Source organism: Tachypleus tridentatus, chromosome 12 (assembly GCF_004210375.1).
Source record: "Tachypleus tridentatus isolate NWPU-2018 chromosome 12, ASM421037v1, whole genome shotgun sequence".
NCBI lineage: Eukaryota > Metazoa > Arthropoda > Merostomata > Xiphosura > Limulidae > Tachypleus > Tachypleus tridentatus.
The window spans coordinates 33,013,464-33,037,184 of NC_134836.1; the positions used below are offsets into that span (position 1 = coordinate 33,013,464).

General features: G+C 29.8%; 1 protein-coding gene across 10 annotated transcripts in view; it reads left to right on the forward strand.

Moving 5' to 3' along the window:
* axo (axotactin) overlaps positions 1–23,721 on the forward strand; it is a 202,924-nt gene that overhangs the window by 74,196 nt on the left and 105,007 nt on the right. For all 10 annotated transcript variants that reach the window (XM_076473773.1, XM_076473775.1, XM_076473778.1 and 7 more), the window contains 8 exons: positions 3,918–4,184; positions 4,473–4,579; positions 10,597–10,754; positions 14,089–14,240; positions 15,829–16,133; positions 17,114–17,250; positions 19,774–19,886; positions 23,291–23,521. In XM_076473773.1, coding sequence (XP_076329888.1) covers positions 3,918–4,184; positions 4,473–4,579; positions 10,597–10,754; positions 14,089–14,240; positions 15,829–16,133; positions 17,114–17,250; positions 19,774–19,886; positions 23,291–23,521 — 1,470 coding nt within the window. The remainder of the gene's footprint in view (positions 1–3,917; positions 4,185–4,472; positions 4,580–10,596; positions 10,755–14,088; positions 14,241–15,828; positions 16,134–17,113; positions 17,251–19,773; positions 19,887–23,290; positions 23,522–23,721) is intronic.

Genomic DNA, 23,721 nt, shown 5'->3' on the forward strand with positions numbered 1-23,721 from the left:
CTAATAAATATATTTTTATCACACCTGTATGCCATTGGTTACAATATATATATTGTTTGGTACGTGGAGAAAGGTGTAGCAATGAAATAGTAAGATCCTCTATATTTTGTGTTGTAAAATTGTACATACATTTTTATTTCAGTTTGACAAAATGAAGTTTTTTTTTGAAATAAACATTTTCAGTAATTGATGTGGTTCAGTTGTAATTACCCAACAAAGTATATTAGGGCCATCTAGTGAGATATAAATTAAACATAAATACAATAACAAAATAATCATGTCATACCTTCCATCTAGTTATAATTTCTAAAATTATTTTCAAGATGTTAACAGTTCATAATATGATAGGTATTACTACTTTTGATGGTTTCTATTGAATTTACAGGGGTTGTTAATAGTTATCTATCGGTAATGATCCAACATTATTAGATATATGATTACTATATAAATTCTACAGGAACAGTCAGTTCATTTCTTGATGATGATATGTTGGATATGTCTAGTTGGTTCATTTGCCAATGTTGTATTGTATTCCAAAGCTTTTTTTTCAAAACAAGATATTTTACAGAATAAAATGTAAAAATTAAAATCTTACTTATTCACAGAGCACCTGTAAGCCAAATATTTTCTGTGCATAAAATCATTTGGATATGACAATGGAAGTAAAATCATGTTTTTTTACAAACATCTTGAGGCTCTCAGGGGACTTTAATCGTAAATATCTGCATAAAAACATTATCATACTTTAAAGCATTCAATTAGTTTAGACTCATTTTTAGCTTTAGTTACTCAACTTTTATATAATGTGGAGTTTTACCCTTCAAAAAAAAAATCATCATTTAGAATGCTATGGGTTAGGACTTTAAAAAAACTAAGAAATAATTACAGTGGGTTCTAATATCTTCTATCATTATATTGGAACGTTTGTCTTCCTTATCTTAGACTTATTCACCAGTGGATATTAATTTAGCTTTAATACTGATGAAAAAGTTACAGTGCAATCAGGAGAAATTGCAATAAACTTGTGACCTTCGGTTACATTGGACACAAACGTCATGAGTTGGCACAACATAGTAACACACTAAATAAACTGTTCAAACAGGACATGCCTTATGAGCATTTTCATAAGGCATGTGTGTGTACTAAGGTAATGCAAAAACCTTTTAAATGAAAACAAAGAATGCAGCCTATTTAAAAACAAAATTACAAGTTAAAAAAAAAGCCATTAAAATATAAAACAGTAAAAACAAACCTTTTGAAAAGGTAAACTGGTCATAAATGATACATGCTGGGATATTAATTCTGTATTTAAATTTATGCTATAAACATGTTTAAAAGACAAACTAATAATAATGAAAATGAAACTATTAGTTAATCATTATTTGTATGCTAAAATTGTAATGAGTAATGATGATTATTAATTGAAAAAAGAAGAAAGGAGCTTGAATAGGGACAATATCAAGAATATATTGGGGAATGTATAAGAAAGGGTAATAATATACAAAAGTTAGGAAGAAACACGAATGTCTATCATACAAAATGAAAAATTACTAAGTAAACTAGAACTGAATTAAACCTGAAAGTTCAGTAATATCAATCAAGTTAAAAAGGATAAAAATCCATAAAAAGGAAATTTAAACATGACTTTTCAAGATCAAAATACAAAATTTATGCAAATGGGATCTTTAAAATACACGCAACAATAAAAAGTCTTAAAAGGTGGGATGTGGAACAGAAAATTCAAAGTTAAACATAAGTCTTGTTTATAAAAAATACAACACTTGCATTAAACAAAGTTTTTTTTTGTACTAAATGTTTCAGCTCATACCTTTCTCAAGGATAAGTGTGACATACAAATACAAACTTGTAAGTGAAAAGAAAACACACAACAGTTAAAAACTAACTTGATAATAGTAATGTCATTGCTCGCACATTAAAATTGGATTAGAATGACTAAACAACAGAAAACTGCAAACCCTCAAACAAAACACAAAAAATTAATTACAAAGAACAAAATGTATTTCCATTCATTTTAGATTTATAAGATTGTATAAGGAGAGAGTATGTAAATTTAAAAGAATTTATATTTTGCTGAAGAGCTTAATGTTAAATGATATTTTATCTACTGTATCGTGCTTCATTAGTGTTCGTTAGTGGCCTCTTTAGAATCACGATTTACAGTGGTATGGATGTATTCTTCCAAATGTTTGTGTATTGGGTGACTGGTTTCATCAATGTATTTATATTCACACCAGGTGCATGTGATTTCATTTATTACATTTTTAACAGTACAAGAGTCACTCAGTCCATTTGTTTTCCTATTATCATTTTTCTATTTGAAGTCATGTTAAAAAATAATTTGCCTAGTGTTACTTTCAGGTTTTGTGTAATGTAAATATATAAACCAGATTTTTCTTAGCTTTGCATAAAGGTTCAGTGAGGGACTTTCTGACAAAGGGTAAAGTCACTATGACATTTTTGATCTGTAAAGGCTTACTGAACTGCTTTAGTCCAACTTTGTTTGAAAGAAACCTTTTAAAAAATTTGAATTTTAATTACCAGGGCTACAATTACAGGGTAGAAGGTTTCTTAAGCCTGTGGTTGTTTTACCACTGTTTGTTGCAGATTCTTTCAGTTTTCTTGTTTTTTTATATTGAACTTAGTATGAGGTGTATGGTGTGAGTGTAAATGTAAAGATCAGTGGTTTATCACAGGTTTTGTAAAAAGTTCGTTATTTTCAACAGAGATCATGATGATAATGTGTTGAAAGAATTGCCAGTGTATGAAACAGTAAAATTAAGGATGCAAGTTAAGGAAACAAAGAAATCCTAAGAAAAATTTATTATCATGAATCCAAATACTGAAAAGGTTTTTTCTGGAGTAAGATTTGTCTTTTGTGTTCATAAACATGGTTTCAGTCCTCCAGTCTGCTCTTTAAAATTTAAAAACTGATAAAAGAAACTTTTAAAATATTTTCAAAACTTTTTGAATTGTAAAATGGCGATAAAAATTCTTTAAAATTCAAAGCACTTACTTTCATAATATAAAATTATTGCAAAAAAAAATTAATAATTAACATCTACTCCTATAAAATAAGGCTTACTTTAGTTAGTGCTAATTTTTGTTCAAATGGTTTTGGAATAGCAGACATCTGGACCACTATTCTTGAAGTGCCTTGGAGATTGGTCAGTTGAACAGTCACTTGATTTTTTTTTTTTTAATGATCTTTTGTTGTTCAATGGTATTACTCAATGAAAAGTGATACTGGTAGCAGTTGGTCTGTTTTCATGGGTTCAGAAGTTGGTGAGCCATCATCTTCAAGAAATGAATTGCAGATGGCAGGCTGATTAAGTTCTTCAGTTAAACTTCATGTTTAAAACATTTTCCATGGTTGAAGATGGAACTTAAAAAGTTTACCAAAGTTAACACACAACATTATTTTAACTGGACATGCCATAGGATAACTGAAATAATCTATCTGGAATGGGTTCATAGTCCAGTATAAGGTGATTATCCAAGACATCTCTTTCCAACTATACACTGGAGTTTACTACACTATGAATACAGAGCTAAAAGCATTGTTTTATGCTTAATGATATAACATTGTTACAACAGCAAATAAGAAAATATCAAAAGTGTAAAGGCATATGTGTCATCTAAAACTGAGGACAACTAACATTGTTACCAAAGATGTGCTAAATAGGAACATATTACAGTGTAGATAAGCAGTGTTTTTTTCATTATTGAATATGTAGTGCAGTCTGTATTTTTAAGTTTGTTTAATATCACCATTTTCTTGAATTAGGTAAAATGTTTGAATTATGAAACTGTGTGTCAAAGACTTATTAATGAACAGGATTTTTAAAAAATTCTTTTATGTTCTATGACAACAAATTATACCTGCTTTTTTTTTCTAGGTACCAATCAAAATAAACCCATATGGGGCCAAAAATACAATTATGTACCTTTTGTGGGTTGTTTGGGAGAAATTCGAGTTGGTTGCTCATCAGAAATAAGTAACTTTGTTAGTGTTAGCTCATCAGAAAATGTCAAGATTGGCTGTATTGACCTTTGTATCAGATATGATCGCTGTCTTCACAGTGGACGTTGTATCAATCACTACACCCATACAACCTGCGACTGCCTTGGTACAGGTCATGAAGATTGGATATGTGGACAAAACAGTCAGTATTTTTCTTTTGAAATTTTTCTAACTTTGGGAAGTAATTTTGGATGATGTTATCATCTAAATATTTGAAATATACGACAGAGGGGAGAAAATTCATTCTAATTTATTTCGCTGTTCTTCCTGTTTTTAAAAATTTGTTTATATTTTTGTAGAATGCATTTGTTTATCACCTTTAAACCTATGTTTAACTTGGAAAACTTTTTTTTTACTTCTTAAAAAATGAATCTGGTATTTGTTTTCTTAAAAGGAATTAGGGTAATTTCACTTTCTTATATGGTTTCAGATTTGACTACCATCACACTTCGAGGCTATTCGTACTTAAGTTATAGGGTTTATGATTGGCAGGATAGGGTTCATTCAGATGTCAATAAATTCAGCATAACGTTCAAGGTAAGATAAGGACAAATTATTGATTATTTGTGAAGGAGAATCTGTATAGCCATTCAGTTTTTAATTGATGATAATTTTGTGAAAACATGAAAATGATATTTGATTATTTGTTTCAGTGAAACATAAATAGAAATGCAGATAAGTCTCACTGTTATGCTATGTTTATCTGTGTGTTGAAATTGTGTCTTTTACTGTAAAAAGTTTGTTTCATCTCATAAGTTGGATGTTTGTTTCCTTTAGGTGCAAATTGTTGCTCCATAATTAATTGCATATTGTAATTTACTTTTGTAGGAGCTTATTGAGTTAAAATCAGAAAAATTCCATTTTTTTTATTAATATATGAAATATTTAGGTATTTAAATAGATAATTAATATAAAAAAAATTTTACAAGTACAAGTGTTGCCCTAAATGGAATGACAAAAACAAAACAAAAAAAAACATATTGAAATGGGAGATAAGTAGAATTTTAATGAATTTCAAAGTGTTGTGTGATTACTATTTAAATAAAAACTGAAATAAAGGGCTTGTAGATCTCAACTAGTATGAGAGTAACAGTCTAATACTTTAATTTGTAAACAGTGAATTGTGTTTTAATGTTGAGAAAGAATTTATTACAACTTTATTATGCAGAGATTGTAAAAAATTCCATGTATTTCATACTAATTTTTTTCTTCATCATAAATACAGCTTTATGAGGATTCATTTAATTTTTTGTTTGAGTATTTATGACAGAAAAGTAAAGTTTTAGTTTGACTAGTGAAGAAATTGACAACTAAAATGATCCAAAGTAGGACAAAAGCTATTATATTAATATCTTGCAGGTTTATGAAAGTTCTAACAATTATCTTATCTATTTTCAGCAGTTGATCATATTTTAATAACAAGTTGTGCGATACAAACATAACTTTCTTTTCAAATGATTTCTTACACCTAGCAGCCTTTTATCAGCTTAGAACTAGATAAGATGGCATAGAACTATAATGCATCAGCTATGTATCTGACTATAAAATGTATTTTCACCAGAAACTTTTAAGTGTGATTTATTTAATAGATTCCTATTAATGCACTTGGAAATATGAAGCTGGCCATAACATCATACCAGTTTTGTCTTGTATCCAGATGACTCTGAATATGGCCAATCATTTTACAGCTGCATGTCATTATTTTCCAATTTTATATTAAAATATTAATTATGTATTTTTAACCAAGCAGCTTTGAATGTAGCCTATAATTCTCCAGATTTATATGAAAATACTGATTGTGTTTTAATCAGGTGTTTTTGAATGCAGCCTATAATTCTCCAGGTTTCATATTTAAATACTTATTATTGGTATTTTAACCAGACTGCTTTAAATGTATTCTATAATTTCTCATATTTATATCCAAATAGCTAAGTGTTTTTAGTAGTTTTAAGTGTACTACATACTGTTGTAAGCCATGTTTGTAATATTTTAATGACCTCCCCCAATGGCATGTTTTGTGAGGCTATGCTTTCATTGTTTCGAGTATGAATCTGATAATAACCGATTTCTGTGGTGCTTGTGAACTGTGCATTCACTGACACAATTTTATTGAAAAATTAATTAACTGCACACTTGGTTTGAGTGTGAATGATTAAGATAAAAGAGCAATACTTGAATGATTATTCTTCATAAGTACATTTGAACAAAATATGATTGTGAAAGTTTGTATAAAATATGGAAACTTAAATTTGAAAGATAATGCTATACTGACTCAGAAACCATTTTACTTTTTTACTGTTGATGTATGAAACCATTGTGATTCTTTGAGATTTAGTATTCATAATTGCAACTTGAGCAAAACACCTATGTGAAACTGCTCAAATAATGAATACCACAAAACAAGAAAGTTATTTACCATATTGGAAACTTAATTCAACATTTTAGTTTCATAGAAACTCTGACAACCTTACATGAACTAAAGAATATGAGAATCAAGCTTTTCATTTTGAAGACTAATCCAAACATCACCATCAATATTGATAATACAAACAAGAAGAGGGGGATTATTGATCTTTTATTGAGAGGACTACTCAAAAGTGAAAGATGGGTTCTCTGGAGAAATGTTTAAACTTTGCACCCACAGGTATATTGAATGTTGAATGTGTACCATTATTAAAACCATTTCTTTGTTAATTAACAAAAGTAATGGGAAATTAGCATTAGTATGTGTAGAATAGGAAACATGCTCAATAAAGTCCACCATAATAAACAATAAAAAGTGTTAAATGGTAAAAAACAACAACAATTGTGGCACCATTGTCATTGTACATGCAACAAGAGTAAATAAATAGTTAATATAAAAAAATACTATTATTGTGTGTGTGTGTGTGTGTGTGTGTGTGTATTCATGACCCATATATAAACACTAATCCATAATAAAAACATTAAATGGTTCATATCACAAAATTAATAACTGCATTAGAATATCAGTGTATATATGAGTTGTAAATAGATCTTCAACTGTACTTATAAAGTGTGACATTTGGAAAATATCTTTATGGCCCAAACCATGCCCAAGCCAAATTAAAAACAAATATCTAGGGATGAAAGTTTAGTAAATGTTCTTTGGTAAGGACTAAAATTGGGAAGTCATATAAATGTGACAATGTGGTAACATATCCATTAATCTACAAAAAATAAAGTTCAGCCAAAGAACTGATGTGTAAAAAATGAATGCTAACCCTTTCATTATGGGCTGGATGGAATCCACCAACATGTGATCAGAAATATATCCATGACAGTAACCATGCTATAATTTTTTGTAATGTATGTGTGTCTTCACAAATTTTGGCAGGTTATTGGTAACACTACAAGGTTTTTGTACAAAATTACATTTTTAAATTACGTGCTAAAATTTTTTAATTACAGATTTTTTCATGATGTTTTTCTTGTATCCATCATAAAAATTAGGAAATAAATATAAATTACCCTTTCTTTTGTTCTAGAATAACTGCAAATTGTGACAGGAAAACACAAATATTGATTCTAAATAGCTTAAATCTCATAACAGTATATATATATCTATTTATTAATTTTTCATTGAACTTTGAACTGTCTCATTAGAAATATCCTAACACCAGTTGAAAATTAAGAAGTGCACATGCATCTCATGTTGTTGTATTAAATAGAGTAATGCATAAACTTCTCATTAGTATACCCTAGGAAGATTATTTTTCTCTTCTCATTTTACCCAAGTTTCTATTTTTATGAATTTAGTTATTTTTATAAACATGAAACAAATGCAAAATAAATAACCTTGTAACTAAACATCACACTTTTTTGTTTAAACTCTCTTATCTCTTATTTCTTGATTCTCCAGGTTGTATAACAAAAATAAAGTTAGCAATGTGCAAAATAAAATGTATGATATTATAATACTGACTGCAAACTTTCAAAAATGTATAATATTGTAATACTGACTGCAAACTTTCAAAAAATGTATGATATTGTAATACTGACTACAAACTTTCAAAAAATGTATAATATTGTAATACTGACTACAAACTTTCAAAAAATGTATAATATTGTAATACCGACTGCAAACTTTCAAAAAATGTATAATATTGTAATACCGACTGCAAACTTTCAAAAAATGTATGATATTGTAATACCGACTGCAAACTTTCAAAAAATGTATGATATTGTAATACTGACTGCAAACTTTCAAAAAATGTATGATATTGTAATACTGACTGCATGCTTTCTAAGATTTTGTGCTTTTCATCTTTTTACACTGATTTTCTAAAGTAATTTTACAGTTGGGATCTGATTTAGAAACAAAATGAATAGCATTGTCTGTCTTTTATCAGTGTGGAACACTAAGCTCTAAAGTAACTTGTGAGAGTTTCTTCTAGTTTTTCAAACCTATTTCTTATGTTTATCTACTGTTAGTGGCTAAAGTATAAACCTGCCAAATATAAAGCAATGAATTGCTGTTCCTTGTTTAATTTGACACTGTCAATGTCAAACAAGCTCTTGATGTGCAATCCCTAGAAATTTCGGGTTGAAAGCACAATGGGGTAGGATTTATCAACATGTTGGTATATTGGTATCCACAACAATTGTCTAAAGTATTATAAAGTGTTTATGTTAGGACTTTGTAGTAAGTCTAGGGTTTGTTCCACAAAGTTGGTCAGTGGATACATTTTACAGAAACTATTTGAAGTCCAGCTCTGAGAACACAGTAGTGTGGAATTTCCATAGTATGATGGTTGCAACAAAGAACTGTCTAAACTATTTTTTAAAGTGGAATATAATATTTATGATATGGCTCTGTACAAAGTTCTATCCAACCCAATAAACTTAAGTATTTGGATGCAATTTATCTTTTTGGGTGATCAGTTTAGTGTTAGTATAGGTGTAAATGTGTACAAGTGCTTATGAACATCTTGTTTCTTATATTACTGTGCTTACACAGTAACCAATGAATGTGTAGTTTCCTGTGGTATAAATATGGATAGTTCTAATTGGTCTTGTATTTTTGGCATAGCCTTCTCTATTGCAAATTTAACTAGGCATTTTCAAACTTGTGGTAAACTTGGGTACCACACATTACATATGTTATAAATTATCTTCAAATAAATACCTAAATGTCAGTTGTTTTCCTTCCACAGACAACAGATAAATCACCCAGAATTGTGATAAATTGGACTGAGTAAACATTTCGACCAATGTGCAAAGGAAAAACACCCGAAATTCAATGTAATACCATTCTATAAGGTTGGAAAAGACTGGGAGCAAACCAGAAAAATTATGGAGAAACATTTTATCCATAAATATAAGCTGGAATTAAATGAAATTCCTTTAAAATAGTGGTATGAATAATTTTATGAAAACTTTACAAATAACATGACTGACGTTTTCATCAACAATCGAACATTCTAATGTTCTGTATTTTCACACCATTTTATGATGCAGTGTGATCAGTGAAGCATGAAACACGTAACTGCAAATAAACAGCCTTCATGTGAAGCTTTTATATATATAGGTATCAAGCAAATAAATTTCAGTCAGCAAACAAAAAGTTAGACTGATAACTTATACATCAGCTAACTTCACATTTTTTGAACATATGATATCTATAGCATGTTTCATAGTTATATTGTAACAACAAAGGTAGGAAAAATAATTTATATTGTCTTCTGGGTTGAAAAGTAATTAAAACAACCTATGTGGACTTTCAGTGAAAAGGAGATGTTTATTTAATGCTCTGGATACAACTGTGACAACAAAAAAAGGAAATCAGATAAAGTTAAGTTAATGAAAGTAAAGTTAGACTGTCTGACTGTCACTTTAGCCATAAAGGGCAATATTTTAAACTCTTTTACAGTTAACTGAGATAAGCAGAAATAATTTGCTTAGTCAAAGGGTATTCTGAAGCAAATAAACCTGTCTGTGTGTGTGTCCTTTGACAACAAAGGAGACAACTGTTTATAGTTCAGAATACAATTGTGGTAACACATGGTGTAACAATTGAATTACTTATTGATACTATTGTGACAAGAGTAGAGAAAAATAATTCATCTTGCCAGTTGCATTCTAAAATAATTAAATCAACCTTTGTAGATTTTTAATAAGAAAAGAAAATTACCAACTAAAGACTTTTTGAACATATATTTGATGTATTTTGAATATGTTCTTTCAAAACAAGTGGATTGTGTGCTATTTATTTATTGTTCAAATTTATCGCTAACAAGTCAGAGACATGTACTGTAGAAGAATCTCAGCCCACTCATATTTGTTTTCACTGTGATGGCTCGGAAACAGTTGATAAAGGCATTTGTATAATAATTGTGAATTAGTGGCTAACACTTGTTTAATAAACATTATTATTAAACTAAAAGCTTTCAGCAAAAGAAGTAATGCACCAGTATGCAACTTGTTGGTTGTGTGATATTGCGGGTTTATATTAAAAAGAAATTGTACACTGAACTTAAGAATTCTTTACTGTATAAGATATAGTGCAAGTGTGTTTTTTATGTTTTATATTTTAGAGTTATGTTCGTGATGGTGTCCTTATGTATGGAACAGGAGAACATCCTCGTGCAAACTACATGGCTTTAAGTATAGCTGGAGGTTCTGTTTACTTTGAGATAAACTTTGGTGATGGACCTGTAAATATTACATTAGGAGATTATGTAGATGATAAAAGGTAAAAGGTTTAAGTTTTGTTGTGTCATGAACACAATACAGATATATATTTCTATGTTGGTGTTTTATTCATTCTGCTTAGTTTTAAATTTTCTATTATGAGGCATAGTTAATATATAAAAATATTATTAGATCACAAAACACTCAAAGAATAAACTTAGAAGCCTATATTAACAGTCAAGTCATTTGTTGCAGTAACAGTTTTTTTTTGTATTTTTATAATATTTGTTACAATAACATACTGTTTTTAATGAATTTTTTGTAATGATGCACTGTCTTACCTGACATCTGTACCTTTCTTTGACCAGATGTCATTAATAGTTACTTTTGTGTGATCTTTTAATGCTGAATTAACACTAACTTACTTTGTGATCAACACTCAGGTTGCTCTAACCAAAAGTAGTTAGCAGTTAATTTTGTATCTTTTTGTTTAGAAGCTATAGTCACAAGGACTCATTTCATGATTTTTGTGTACTTTCCATTTAATGTTGTAGTCATGTGATCCCACTTGAGAAATTGCTTTAGTCAGACGTTATTAGTAATAATGAACACAATCTTTTTTTTTAGCGTCTTTTAAACTTTCTTTGTCCAACATGTTGAGTTCGGATAAACCTCTTTTGCATGTATTGCAATTTGAATTTCCTGTGCTAAACATTTACAGACCCTCTAAACAAATTAAATAAATTATTCTTTATTTTAGATTAATGTTTATTTTTTATAAAATTTCACAACTAACATTTGTTTGCCATTTTTGGATGAAACTTTTCTTCTTTGATATTGTTTTGGCAAAGTATTCATTATGAGTACACTGAAATGGGTGGCAAATGCCAGTTGTAAAAAAAAACAGTTGTAGAGGGCAATGTTTTGAAAGTCTTCTGTCTTGCATTTTCTGGTCTTGAAGATGGAAGAATTGAAATGGCATCCTCTACAATTTTTCTACAAAAGGCAGTTGCCACCAATTCCAACACAAAACTTGTCTTACTTTTAGCTGTTCAAAACATTTTTCTTTTACAATGTTTCATTCTCTTTGTAATATTCATCTGCAATGATGACAAGAGCACAAAGATATGCTCTTGGAAAAATTACTTATTTTATTGTGTATTACACAAACAGAGAAGTTAAAATAAATTCTTAATTTTTGAATTAGGCCTACTTGTCTCACCATGACATTGATTTCAGTAACTCATGATTATCTTGCTATTTTATGTTGCTTACTGTTTGCCAAATGTAATGTTGTTTGTGCTCCATCTTACAAAGACTTAAACGTGGTCCAAAACTGGAGTATATTCAACTGAATATACTTCAGCATGCAGTTATCCTGTGTATGTAAGATTGCATTACATGTTAGTTTTATTATGTAATGGGAAAAAAAATAATAAATGTATCATATATTATCTTTAATGACATATGAAACAACCTTTCAAACAATACCGTCAACAACAAAATTACTTGTAAAATACAGGTGCACAATCTGTAACTGCAAGTGCCATATGTAGGGGACAAAAAAAGAATAAGCAGAAATGTCCAAGATTGTAATTTTTCTTATCTGCAACTACTATTTGTGGGAAGATAGTTACTTTTATCAGACATAATTATGAATAAAATGCAGGTCAGTGTGGAATTATACAACTGCTGCTGTTTTTGTTTTGTTTTTTTTGAAAGTGAAAAATGAGAGTTATTAGACAATCAGAAAAAATTGAATATTTCCTAGAAATTCTGAAATGATGAAATGATATTTTATCCATTGCTGTGTTGGTTGTGTTCCAACAAGTCTGAGTTCTGTATTCATTAACACATTGTTAGGAATGGATATGTCAGACATAATAGCTAAAATACTACTATACACTGTTTTACTTCTTGAAAAACACTAAGGTACTGAGCAAAAAATGTAACGTAAACATTTCATTAATGTCTTATGACAGTTATATTTAATTATAATCATGCTTTGCTGGCTTAGAAAAGACATTTACACCATAACGTGTTGATTCAATTGTTTTTCCGTGATAAGTATATTAGAAAGCACATTATTTTACTGTTATTGAGTATGCATATACAATATACCTCACTCTCCTTTATTTTATATCAAAGAACAGGTTACCTGAGTGTCCTGTAGTTGTAATGTATATCATAGAACATGTTTCCTTACTAATATCAAGTATGCAAGCACTACGTACCTACCTGTCCTGCAGTGCATATCAAAGAACATATTACCTAACTGTTAACAAGCATGCAATTATCACCTACCTCACTGATCCGTAGTGCATACCAGAGAATAGATAGCACTAGTTATCAAGTGTGCTAGTGTTACATCATTGGCATTGACAAAATTTCCTTACGGGTATTTATGTTCATGATAGATCTTTCTTAGATAGATATTTATTTTTGTGAGTGTGTGTATGTATTCATATCTATATGTACAGACAAAATTGCACATGTTGTGACAAGAAATGAATAATGAACAAGTTATGTTGAAATAAATATTTCTCCAAGTTTTAAAAATAAATTGAATAATATTCACCCCATACTTAATTTAAGCTTGTGTTATTTAAATTTATACTAATGTAAATCTTTGATTAATTATCTTGTAAATTATTATGTAAAGTGGGCACACTGCTGTTAGAATTCTCCAGTTTAAGCACTGTGTCGTACTTATTTAATTGGTAGAGGTACGTAAGTATGAACAAGTAGTCTTCTGAAGAAATGTTTTTTGTTGTTTTTTTCTGACATATGTGAAAATATGAAAGATTTATTATAGCTAGACCATAATTTTACAGTATGACATTTGCTAGGTCATTATGGTGTAAAATGGTATGGTAATTTATCTATTTGCAAAGTTATTAGAAATGAGAGTGCTGGCTGTTCAGTAAGTTTGAATGTTATTGTTTTGCTGTTAACCTGGAAATAGATGTAGCTGTAGAATAAGTTCTTATTTGTATTCTTAGAGGGATTCATTTACAACCATCGTCTCAAACTTTTGTTACATACTTTATTTTGCTGTGGTATACACTGGAGGATGAGGGAACAGGTAGCATTCCTGTTGATACTATGGGTCATACTCTTCTGTAGTGTACACCAAAACTTCAGAGATTGATGGTATTATTGTCATCAGGTGTATCTGATCAGTCAACTTTGGAAAGACCTGCAGTGTAATAATATGTTACGTACTTGCTGTGCATTAAATGTACCTAGGCTTATAAGCAGAAGACAAATTCTCAATAAAGTCAGAATCTAAAAGAAACTATTACAGTTGTTATGTTAGAGACAAAATGAAAATTGAAGGTTTATTTGGAAAACAACAATAACATTATATAATAAAAAATGTGCTTTTGTTTCAGGTGGCACAATGTCACAGTGTTACATCATGGAAAGAAAGTGTATGTGATGCTAGACAGAACATTTTCAGAAGAAATAGAAATTTTTGGAAAGAATCATCATTTGCATCTTGACCCTGAACTTTTTATTGGAGCTGCTCCAGTGGGAGCCAAAGGTATTGTTGTTAAGAAAGTATATTTTTATAGTTGATAATAACGAACTTAGAATTTTCATAACCAAATTTTAAAACCAACTTGCTGAATTTGTAAAAATAATAATAATAATAAAATTAAACTGCAAAGTAAAGATGCAATGGTGATGTAATGCACTTTACTATAAACATAAACCTAATGAAGCTGTTTTTAGAATAACGTAGTTATTAGAAAGTGATAGATTTGACATATTTGCTTACTCTTCTGTGTTAGTTTAGTTTTTAATATTCTTATCACAGCTGACTAATTAGAAGTGTTTATTATATTTATATCATAGCTGACTAATTAGAAGTGTGTTTATTATATTTATAACATAGTTGACTGAGGATAATATCTGTACTTTATTATATTCTTATCACTAAATAACAATGATAGATAGACTATTATTCTTTGGACAATGAAATCAAATAGCTGTAATAAGCTTTACATAGTGGAAAACCTGTTTGTTTTAAGTATGCCTCTCAGCCTTATAAGGTTGTTTGGCAAATAATGTCAAAAGTCAGAGAGAGAGGGAAGAGGTTTTTATGGTGGTTTTGGAATATATAATTTATATTTTAGCAAATTATTCATGTTTTGCTTGAAATTATATATCATTTGTTTCTGATTAGTTGGTAGCCTATTATTGAAGTAAAAATTCTTTTGTTGAGATTTCTATGCTCAGATGCATCATTTCACATAGAAAAATGGAAATGTTTTAAACAATTCTTTTTTGAAATTGAGAAGTAAAATCTTAAACAATATAAAAAATATGAATTATAAACTACAGTTTTATTTTAAGTTTATCAATGTACTTTGATAATAAAGTATTTAATCAGATTTTGAATGTAGTGCTGTAAAAGGTCATTATGTGTACAAAACAGCGTGCCCATGATGTAAATGGTTAATGATTGAAAAAGTTTGATTGGTATACTGTTTTGTATTTGGTAAAATCATTTCAAATTATCTATTTAGTGTTTTGGTTTTAATGTTTGGATGGGCACTAGCAATCCCTAATTGAGCAGTGTAAGACTAGAGGGAAGGCAGCCTGCCATCACCACCTGTTGCAAACTCTTGGACTTCTCTTTTATCAACAAATAGTGGAATTGAGTGTCACATAATATTGCCCTCATGACTGAAAGGGCGATCATATTTTGTGTAATGTAGGTTTGAACCCATGGCCCTCAGATTATGAGTGTAGTGCTCTAACTACTGGGCTATGCTGTGTCCCATTTTATTGACCACCACCAATTTATTGTTATTCTCCAAAAGTTAATAACTTCTTACATGATGTTGGACATACAGTAGGAGAGAAGACATTTATCAGAAGCATCTTCATTACAGAATTTAGTGGCGAGAGTGTTGTTTCATAACAGTCTTCTTTTAAAACTAATGATTCCATTAATCTATTTTTTTTAATAAAGAGTTTAATTTAAAGAGTTTAAGAAAGTTTATTTAAAATTTAAATAATTAACTATTTGTTCAGACTTGTATATACTTTGATTGAATAAATACAGATGAAATTCATTAATTTTTTTTTAATTTGTGAATTTTAAATCTACCATTATATGTTAGGTCTGCCCACAAGACTGAAGTTTATTGGATGTTTAAAGACTGTTTATTTCAATGAGAAGAATATTCTATATGGTCTTCATGAAGGTGATAATGCTGTCAAATATCACAGTATTTTCCCACCAGAATATGGGTGTGAACCTGTTACAGTGATTCCCATGACATTTCCTTTCTTGGAGTCGCATCTGGCTCTGGAACAGCCAAGTCGTAAACACTTGCAGTTGTCACTAGAGTTCAAGACCAAGCAGTATGAAGCTGTCATTGCAAGTGCTTACATCAAAACTGAGAAGGGTCTAGGTTATTGGGAAGTGAGTATGAATATAAATTATCTGTTAATTTATACTTTAAACTAGGAAGGATAAATCTAAGTCTGATTCATTGCTGTAGAAGTTGGAGAGAATGTAACGTGATAGTTATGATAATCCAATCTTGAGCAATGAGGTATATTGAAAAACTAGACAGCTCCTCCATGAACTTTTATAGGTCTGAATGTGTTTCATTTTGGATATGTTTAATATTAATGTTAAATTTATGGTATGTGTCTAAAAAATTAATTATGGCAAGATATACTTATTGTCATTAAACTTTTAAAGCTATAAATATATTTTGTTTCAAATAAATATACAAAATGATACGAGCTACAGCTATTATCTAACCCTATAGAACACCATATTGGGAAGTTCAGTCTATTGTTTTTTGCTTTGTTGTGTACTATATTGTTATGTGAAGGTTGGAATTAGCAGAAGACAAAAGACAGTTTAACCCAACAATATCTACTGACTTAATTGGTATACTGGGCTTTGTGAATCTTTTTTCACTAAGTGTTTTTGGTGATGAGATAAGGAATTACTTTGTACTGATTTTTAAAAAAATTACAGGACCATGTACATATCTGGTGTAGTCCTTGTGTTAAAAAAATCATATATATGTTTGACACAAAAGTCTTGTACGTTAACTTGGTCATTGTGATTTAAAAGTCTTGCTAACTTGCAGTAAAATATTTAAATTGATTAACATTCAAGAGGATTTGATGTAATAATAATAAACAAGCACTTATAACAATGTGGGATTCAGTTTTGATTTTCCTGTGTTTTACAATAAAGGAATGTGGTATAAATTTTTTCTTTCTATCTATCTTGAATAAAGTTTTTGCTGTTAGAAATAAACTTGTCTATTTTTATGATCTTCTGAAGAACTGTAAATAATAGAATTTCATTTAACTGAAATAATATGTCTACATACTCGCAATAAACTCTGAATCAGCATTTCATGATTTCTGTTATTCTAGATCCGCTTGGCAGAAGAAATTTTGATTTTCAGCATTGTATCGGATAAGACAAATCCACGAGACAAATGGATAATTAAAGCAGGAAAAAATTTAAACGATCACCAGTGGCACCAAGTGGGAGTTAAATATGATGGCGGGTATATAAACTTTTGTCATCCACTTCAATCATAGTTAAGTAGGTTAGGGCTGTAACAAAGGGTAGATTTTGTTTAAAATGTTCAAAATGCATTAACAAAGAAAGTTTCAAATTTTTGACAGCACTAATTAGTGTAAATTAGTGATAATGTTGCCATAAATACTGGTTTGTTTTTAAATCCTTTTATTTATGTATAGACTATATAAATTAGATACTTATGTATAGTTTAAACTTACGTTTCATAGAACAGTAATCATTCTTAACTAATGTGTTTCCCAACCTACTTAAGATATATATATTTCCAAACTACCCTTATAATACATGCTTACCATATTTTGGAAGACAGAGCTTCTTTATCATGAAATAGTTTCAAAGATTGTGTAATTCTTTCTGTCCTCAAATTGATCTAAAAAGTTTTCAAATCTAATTTCAGGTTAAAACATTTTTCTGCTACAGAAATCATTTGCTGATTGCCCATTGTTCAAATCTTGTCTTGTACATGTGCAGAAACTGTAAGGCTCCTTATTTTGGTAAAGCTAAATGTCATCTTAAAATATGAACATTTAAACATGAGTATTTTTATAAATCTGGAAGAAAAGTTACAAACCCTTTTTTACCCTGATATCTGTCAACACAACAGAACAACAACATCCAGTTTCTCTCTCCAACCTGATTTCTCTCAGCAGCCAAGCATGATATAAGTTATGCATAAAAATTATTCTTCCATCTAAGTAATATACATTTTGCATTTGACTTAAATCTTTTTTTAATTTAAGTAATCTATTTGCACTACAAACATTTAATTTTCCATTTTTCTACTTTTTTGTATTCAAATTCTTTACTTATTATTTATCACAAAGTATATTTCTGGTCTATTTATTATTTTGCTTGTTTTCTACCTCTAGATTACTAACGATAGAATTTTGATTCTAAGGTGTTTTAATAAATGCTTCGTATGAATATGTGTTGTTTTTTTATATTTTAAAAGTGCAGTAATTATATAGCTACATACAGTAAGTTTGCATTCCAAGAGCTTTCTGTTGTGGCCAATTAAAAGAACTTACACAAAATGCACTGCTGGCCAAAATTTTAAGGCCAATGAACATAAAGAAAAAATATGCATTTTGCATTGTTAAACTCAACCACTTATTTGAGTAAAGCTTTGAAAGATGAAAATAAGAAAAGGGAAAAAAAATTTTCTTTTAGCATTTAATAGGGAAAATGTGAACATTATGAAATTAGCCTAAATACTAGCTGATCATAAGTTTAAGACCATACCAAAAAAAAGTACTAAACAGGGTAGGAAATGCCCAACAAGTGGTCTCAGTAGTGAGTTGCATGGCCGTCATGAAAATATGAGATTATGAAATCTTTGTGGATTATACTATGGTGGTACTATACTGAGCATTATACTATCCTTTTTATATTTACTCTTATTGTAGAAATAACATTTTAAATTTGAGAATGCTATAGAAATTATCTTGTAACATGTCATGTATCGGCTTCAATTACAACACTTCATCTTTGGGGTTTACTGTCCTACTAGTTTCATGAAATATTGAAACTAATAATTTTTTATGTGATTTCAATCCCCCTTTTTTGAAGTTAATTATGTTTTTGTGTCAGTTTTTTCTAATGTTTTGTTGTAAGCTCTGTCATCAGTTGACAAATCTCCAATTCAACTGGTAGGTCAAATCAATTGCAATATCTTCGAATAAGTTCTTCCCTTTTCCAGCCTGGACCAATTACCATACTTAAAACTTCACATTCACAAACACGTCTAGAACATTTTAAAGCATGTTTCATTGCTACATTATTTTACATTTGAAAATTAACTGCATGTTGAATGTCATGCTTTTGAATCTGGTGTGGCAGTCTAGATCTTGAAAATAGAGTCAAATGTTATCTTTTTGTCTGATTAAAACAACCCAGAACTACCTAGTATGTTTAATCACAATCTATGCTACCTGAATGCAACAATAAAATACAACTTAATACAGTTTAAAAATAAGCTGGTCTACATTTTAGTCAGTTAACATTTAGACAAGTTTAAATCAGTAGTTCTCAAACTTCTATTGTTTTTTTTCACAAACCACCTTAAATGTTTTCTATTATTGGTGCACCACCTCTAGTTTTAAACATTGTGCTGCCACTTTCACAACTATTTTTTTCTATGATTGGTGTACCACCTCTAGTTTTAAACATTGTGCTGCCACTTTCACAACTATTTTTTTCTATGATTGGTGTACCACCTCTAATTTTAAACATTGTGCTGCCACTTTCACAACTATGCAGCCTTTCCACAGACCACAGGTCAAGAACTGCTGGCTTAGATGCTTAGTAATTTGTAGTTTTGATTATAATATGGTTTAATACTAATTTATTACCTTGTCTTTTAAAATCTTCACTTTCTTCATTTACAGCATGTATTAATTCTTGTATTATTTTTTGAACAGGTATTACTATGCTATGCAATGAAGGTATACTACTTTAATATTTTAAAATTATATTTAATCTCATTTAGGGAGATTCACCTGATTGTGGACTACCAAAAGGCTGTTCTTGCAACATACACACTCCCTCTTGAATTCCTAGATGAAGTGTTTTTTGCTGGGAATCCAAAAAATCCAAAAATAGGTAAGGTTTTAATATACATATTACATAAAAGGATTCAACAGTTAGTACAAATGTGGGACACAAATGTTCAATGCTTGCCACTAGCCTCCCACGTCTGCATATCCACACGTAAATAATCATGCAGCAGCCATCTGCCAATAGGAGTGTAACATGACCCGTTTTGTAATCAGTGCTCTCTTTACATTTACACATGTTAATTGCTTTTCAGTTGACAGTTGTACCATTCAGATGTACTGGCTTTTGTTCATGGATTTATCAGTGTTTTTCTTTATACTGCACACTTAGTTTATCTTTGCTATTTATTTCAATTTTTGTATTTTGGAATTCTGAGAGGTTTCTTTTTCCAACTTTTCTTACTTTTTCAGGGACTCTTTTTGACTCGTGTATTCTGGATCCCTCTCTGTGGCAAATGGTGTTTGACCACTTATTCATTTTATTAAACAGCACTGACCATCCTGTGACAATGTTTGATGTCAACTATGTTATACCCTTTACTATTATGGACCTGATGTATAAGTATAGGTGCCACCAACTATTGGTTGTATGTTTTCATTCCATTGTCAACTATGCCTAAATACGTATGTCACAGGGTTGGGTTTTGTTCACCATAGAGATGGATTATTCTATTGGACTGATAGTAGTTCTGTCTGGTGGTTTTTTGCCTCATAAGTATGTTTGTCCTGGACCATATGCTCATGGACTAACATGAGTAAAACAGATGAAGATTGCTGCCCATCTCTGATGCTACATAGCATTGAGACTTTTCCTACTTTGGCTCTGATGTAAAATTACAGATGCTGCTAGGTTTTGATTGAATGACTGTTGTTGAGGTGTTAGCTTTGCTTTTCAAAATAGGGTATTGTGGTCACCCCTGTGCACTGTTTGTAATAATAGAGTCCTCTAGACTTTCCAATGTGTTTTCCTTCTTTCTCCTAGTGCAGGGATGATGAACCATGGAGGCCTGTCCTTCTTAGTGATGAATCATACCACTTAGTTGAGAACAGGGCAGCAGCATTCTGCAGGTGTCAGTGGTATATAGCACCTCCTGCTGCACCTTGTGTTCAGTTGCAGATGACAGGTGTGGCAAAGAGTTTTCTATAAACTGATATTTCCAATTTTATAAAATTTAGGCTGTTGGTTGCTTCATATTATATAAAAACAAAAAAAAATTCAGCATTTTATACACACGTTTACAGAATTTTAAAAATATGTTCAAGATTGGGAGATTTAAGTAATAAGTTGTTATTAATTGAATATGTGGTTGTTTAAAGAGGATTTGAATTAAATATAGTAGATAAAGCATTTAAGAAACTTAGCAAAGATTTAATGTTAGTTACAAAATACTATATTAGGAACTACTATTGAAGAAATACGCTGTAAGTATACCTTATATTTCAAGATTAACAGGTTAGTTATTTAAAGCTTTTAAAAAGCTATAAAACTGTATTTAAACCTATAAATAAGATTAAGAAAATGTTAGGGAATATAATGATAAAATTAGAAGATAAAACTGGGACTTATAAAATAAAATGTAAATGTGGGTGTATTTATATTGGTCAACCTAAAAGGAATTTAAACAACAGTTTACAGGACCATAAAAATTCCATAAGAAATAATAAAAGAGAAAACTCAGCTATGGCAGAACATGTAAAAGCAACACAGCCTACACTGTTATTAGGAAAAATTATAATTAAAAACAAAACAAAATGAAGCATTAAAGAGAGATGAAAGCCATCAAGTTAGGGTATTGATATTTAGTTTGAAGTATTATAAAGGTCGACCAAGGAATTATTTAAGTAATAATTTTAATATGGCAAAAAGTAAATTATTGTGTATTGCAAATAACTCTTGAAGAAGAGATGGGGGAACATTGAAACAATGTGTATGTAGAGTGTGTTTTTAAAGTGGAAGCTGTTGACAGCTTCAATAAAGTTTTTAAAACTGTTTAAATATGAAATGTTGATTTAATTATTTATTAAGTTTTAAATAATATGCATGTGCCAACCATTCACATATTAATGAAAGTCATTTCAATTTGTCTACCATAACATCAAGGCCAAGCTATCAGAATATCACTGTTAAATGCTATTGATCCTACAGTCATTCTTGCACAAACATTATGCATTATGTTGTAACATGATATTCCCCAGTCGTATGGATCTTTGTAATTGGATCAAGATATGTGTAGGAAGGTAAAATATGTCATGCAGTCTTAAAATGGTTCACAATGTTGTAACTTGAACTAAATGATGCATAGGCAACCAATGAATAGACTGTGATCTCAATTAATGCGTATTATTTTGTAATGGTTTACACTATAGTTACATATATTACAAAATGTTTCAATACAAAAGTTCTGACAATAATCATCTTTAGGTAATAACATCTTTTAAACTTTTTTCACTACTTCTGTTGTTCACACAAGAAGTATTACAGGATATAATTTTGTCTGTTGATACAAAAAAAAAATATATATATACATTGTTTATGTGCAACCAGTAAATTTTGTTCTTGGCAATGGTAAGTCAAAGGTTAAAAGGTTTTGTATCAAGGACCTCCACCTTTTTCTCCAAAGAAATATTTTACATACATTTTACTAATTTTTAGTGCAATATTTTCCCAGAGAGTAAGTTTGAGGGGCTCTAGGGTGATAAAATAAAAATGATTAGTTTTGATGTTTATTTTCTTAATTTATAGTTTTTTCTTGTATTGTTTTAATTAGATAAAGTTTGACTTTTATTCCAGAATTAGTTACTCCACTTATTTAATATCAAATGTCGACTTCACAGGTAGATTAATCCATCTAACTGATGCTAATCCTCTCTTTTACAAATACGTCTAGTTCAAACAAAATAGTTACTTCACAAGTTAGTCGGTACATCTAAACAGCTACTTCATTGATTGTCTGTGAAAGAGATGAGTTTAGAATAAGTACTGAATGTTCAAAAAACTGTAATAAGGAGTAGAAAGAGAAATTAGTGTAATCATGTTACTGGATTATAACTTTATTTCAGTTCTTAATATCTTCAGTTCTTTTTATTCCGTGAAGCTTTATTATTTCCACTAAACCTAACTGATTCATTTCTGGCAAGATCTAAACTTTTACATCAATGTCAATCAAATCAATCATTTTAAGAAAAGCTGTTCTCATACAAGAGTGATGAGGTTTTATAGTTATTTGGAAATCTTTATTGTGCATTGTAGAAAATCAGTGCATTATATTGGATAACAATTTTATATGTTAACAATAAAGTTTATTTAAATGAATAATGTACAATCAACTAAACTTATTATTTCTAAAGATTTTGTGATGTATTTTATTTGTGGTAAAATGTATATTAGACTTTTAATTGCTTTCTAAATATTTGCACTTAACCCATGAAACTGATCTTTTTCCTTTATAGGCCTGATTGGTTGCTTGCGAGACATTTACATTCAAGGAAAGTGGATAGATCCACGCACGGTTGTGGGGACAAAACATGCACCAGGAAAGGTGTCTATGGATAATTGTCAGTTGGTGGATCTCTGTAAGAACCCATCTGCATGTGAACATGGAGGACATTGCTATCTCAAGAATAATGAAGTTAAGTGTAACTGTTCTGGGACAGGATATACTGGAGACACTTGTTACTTCTGTGAGTTGCTATATTTATACATAGATGCTTGAGGTGTTTTTATAAAATCTTGAACAAATTTTTGAATAATTGTTCTTTAACCTTCTCCAAGAGTAATTTGTAACACTTTTTTTTTCATTCAGTTGTATGTGTTTTGCAGAAATAATGGTGTAAATGTAAATCTTTCATTTCTCAACTTTCAACAGACATTATTGTCACTT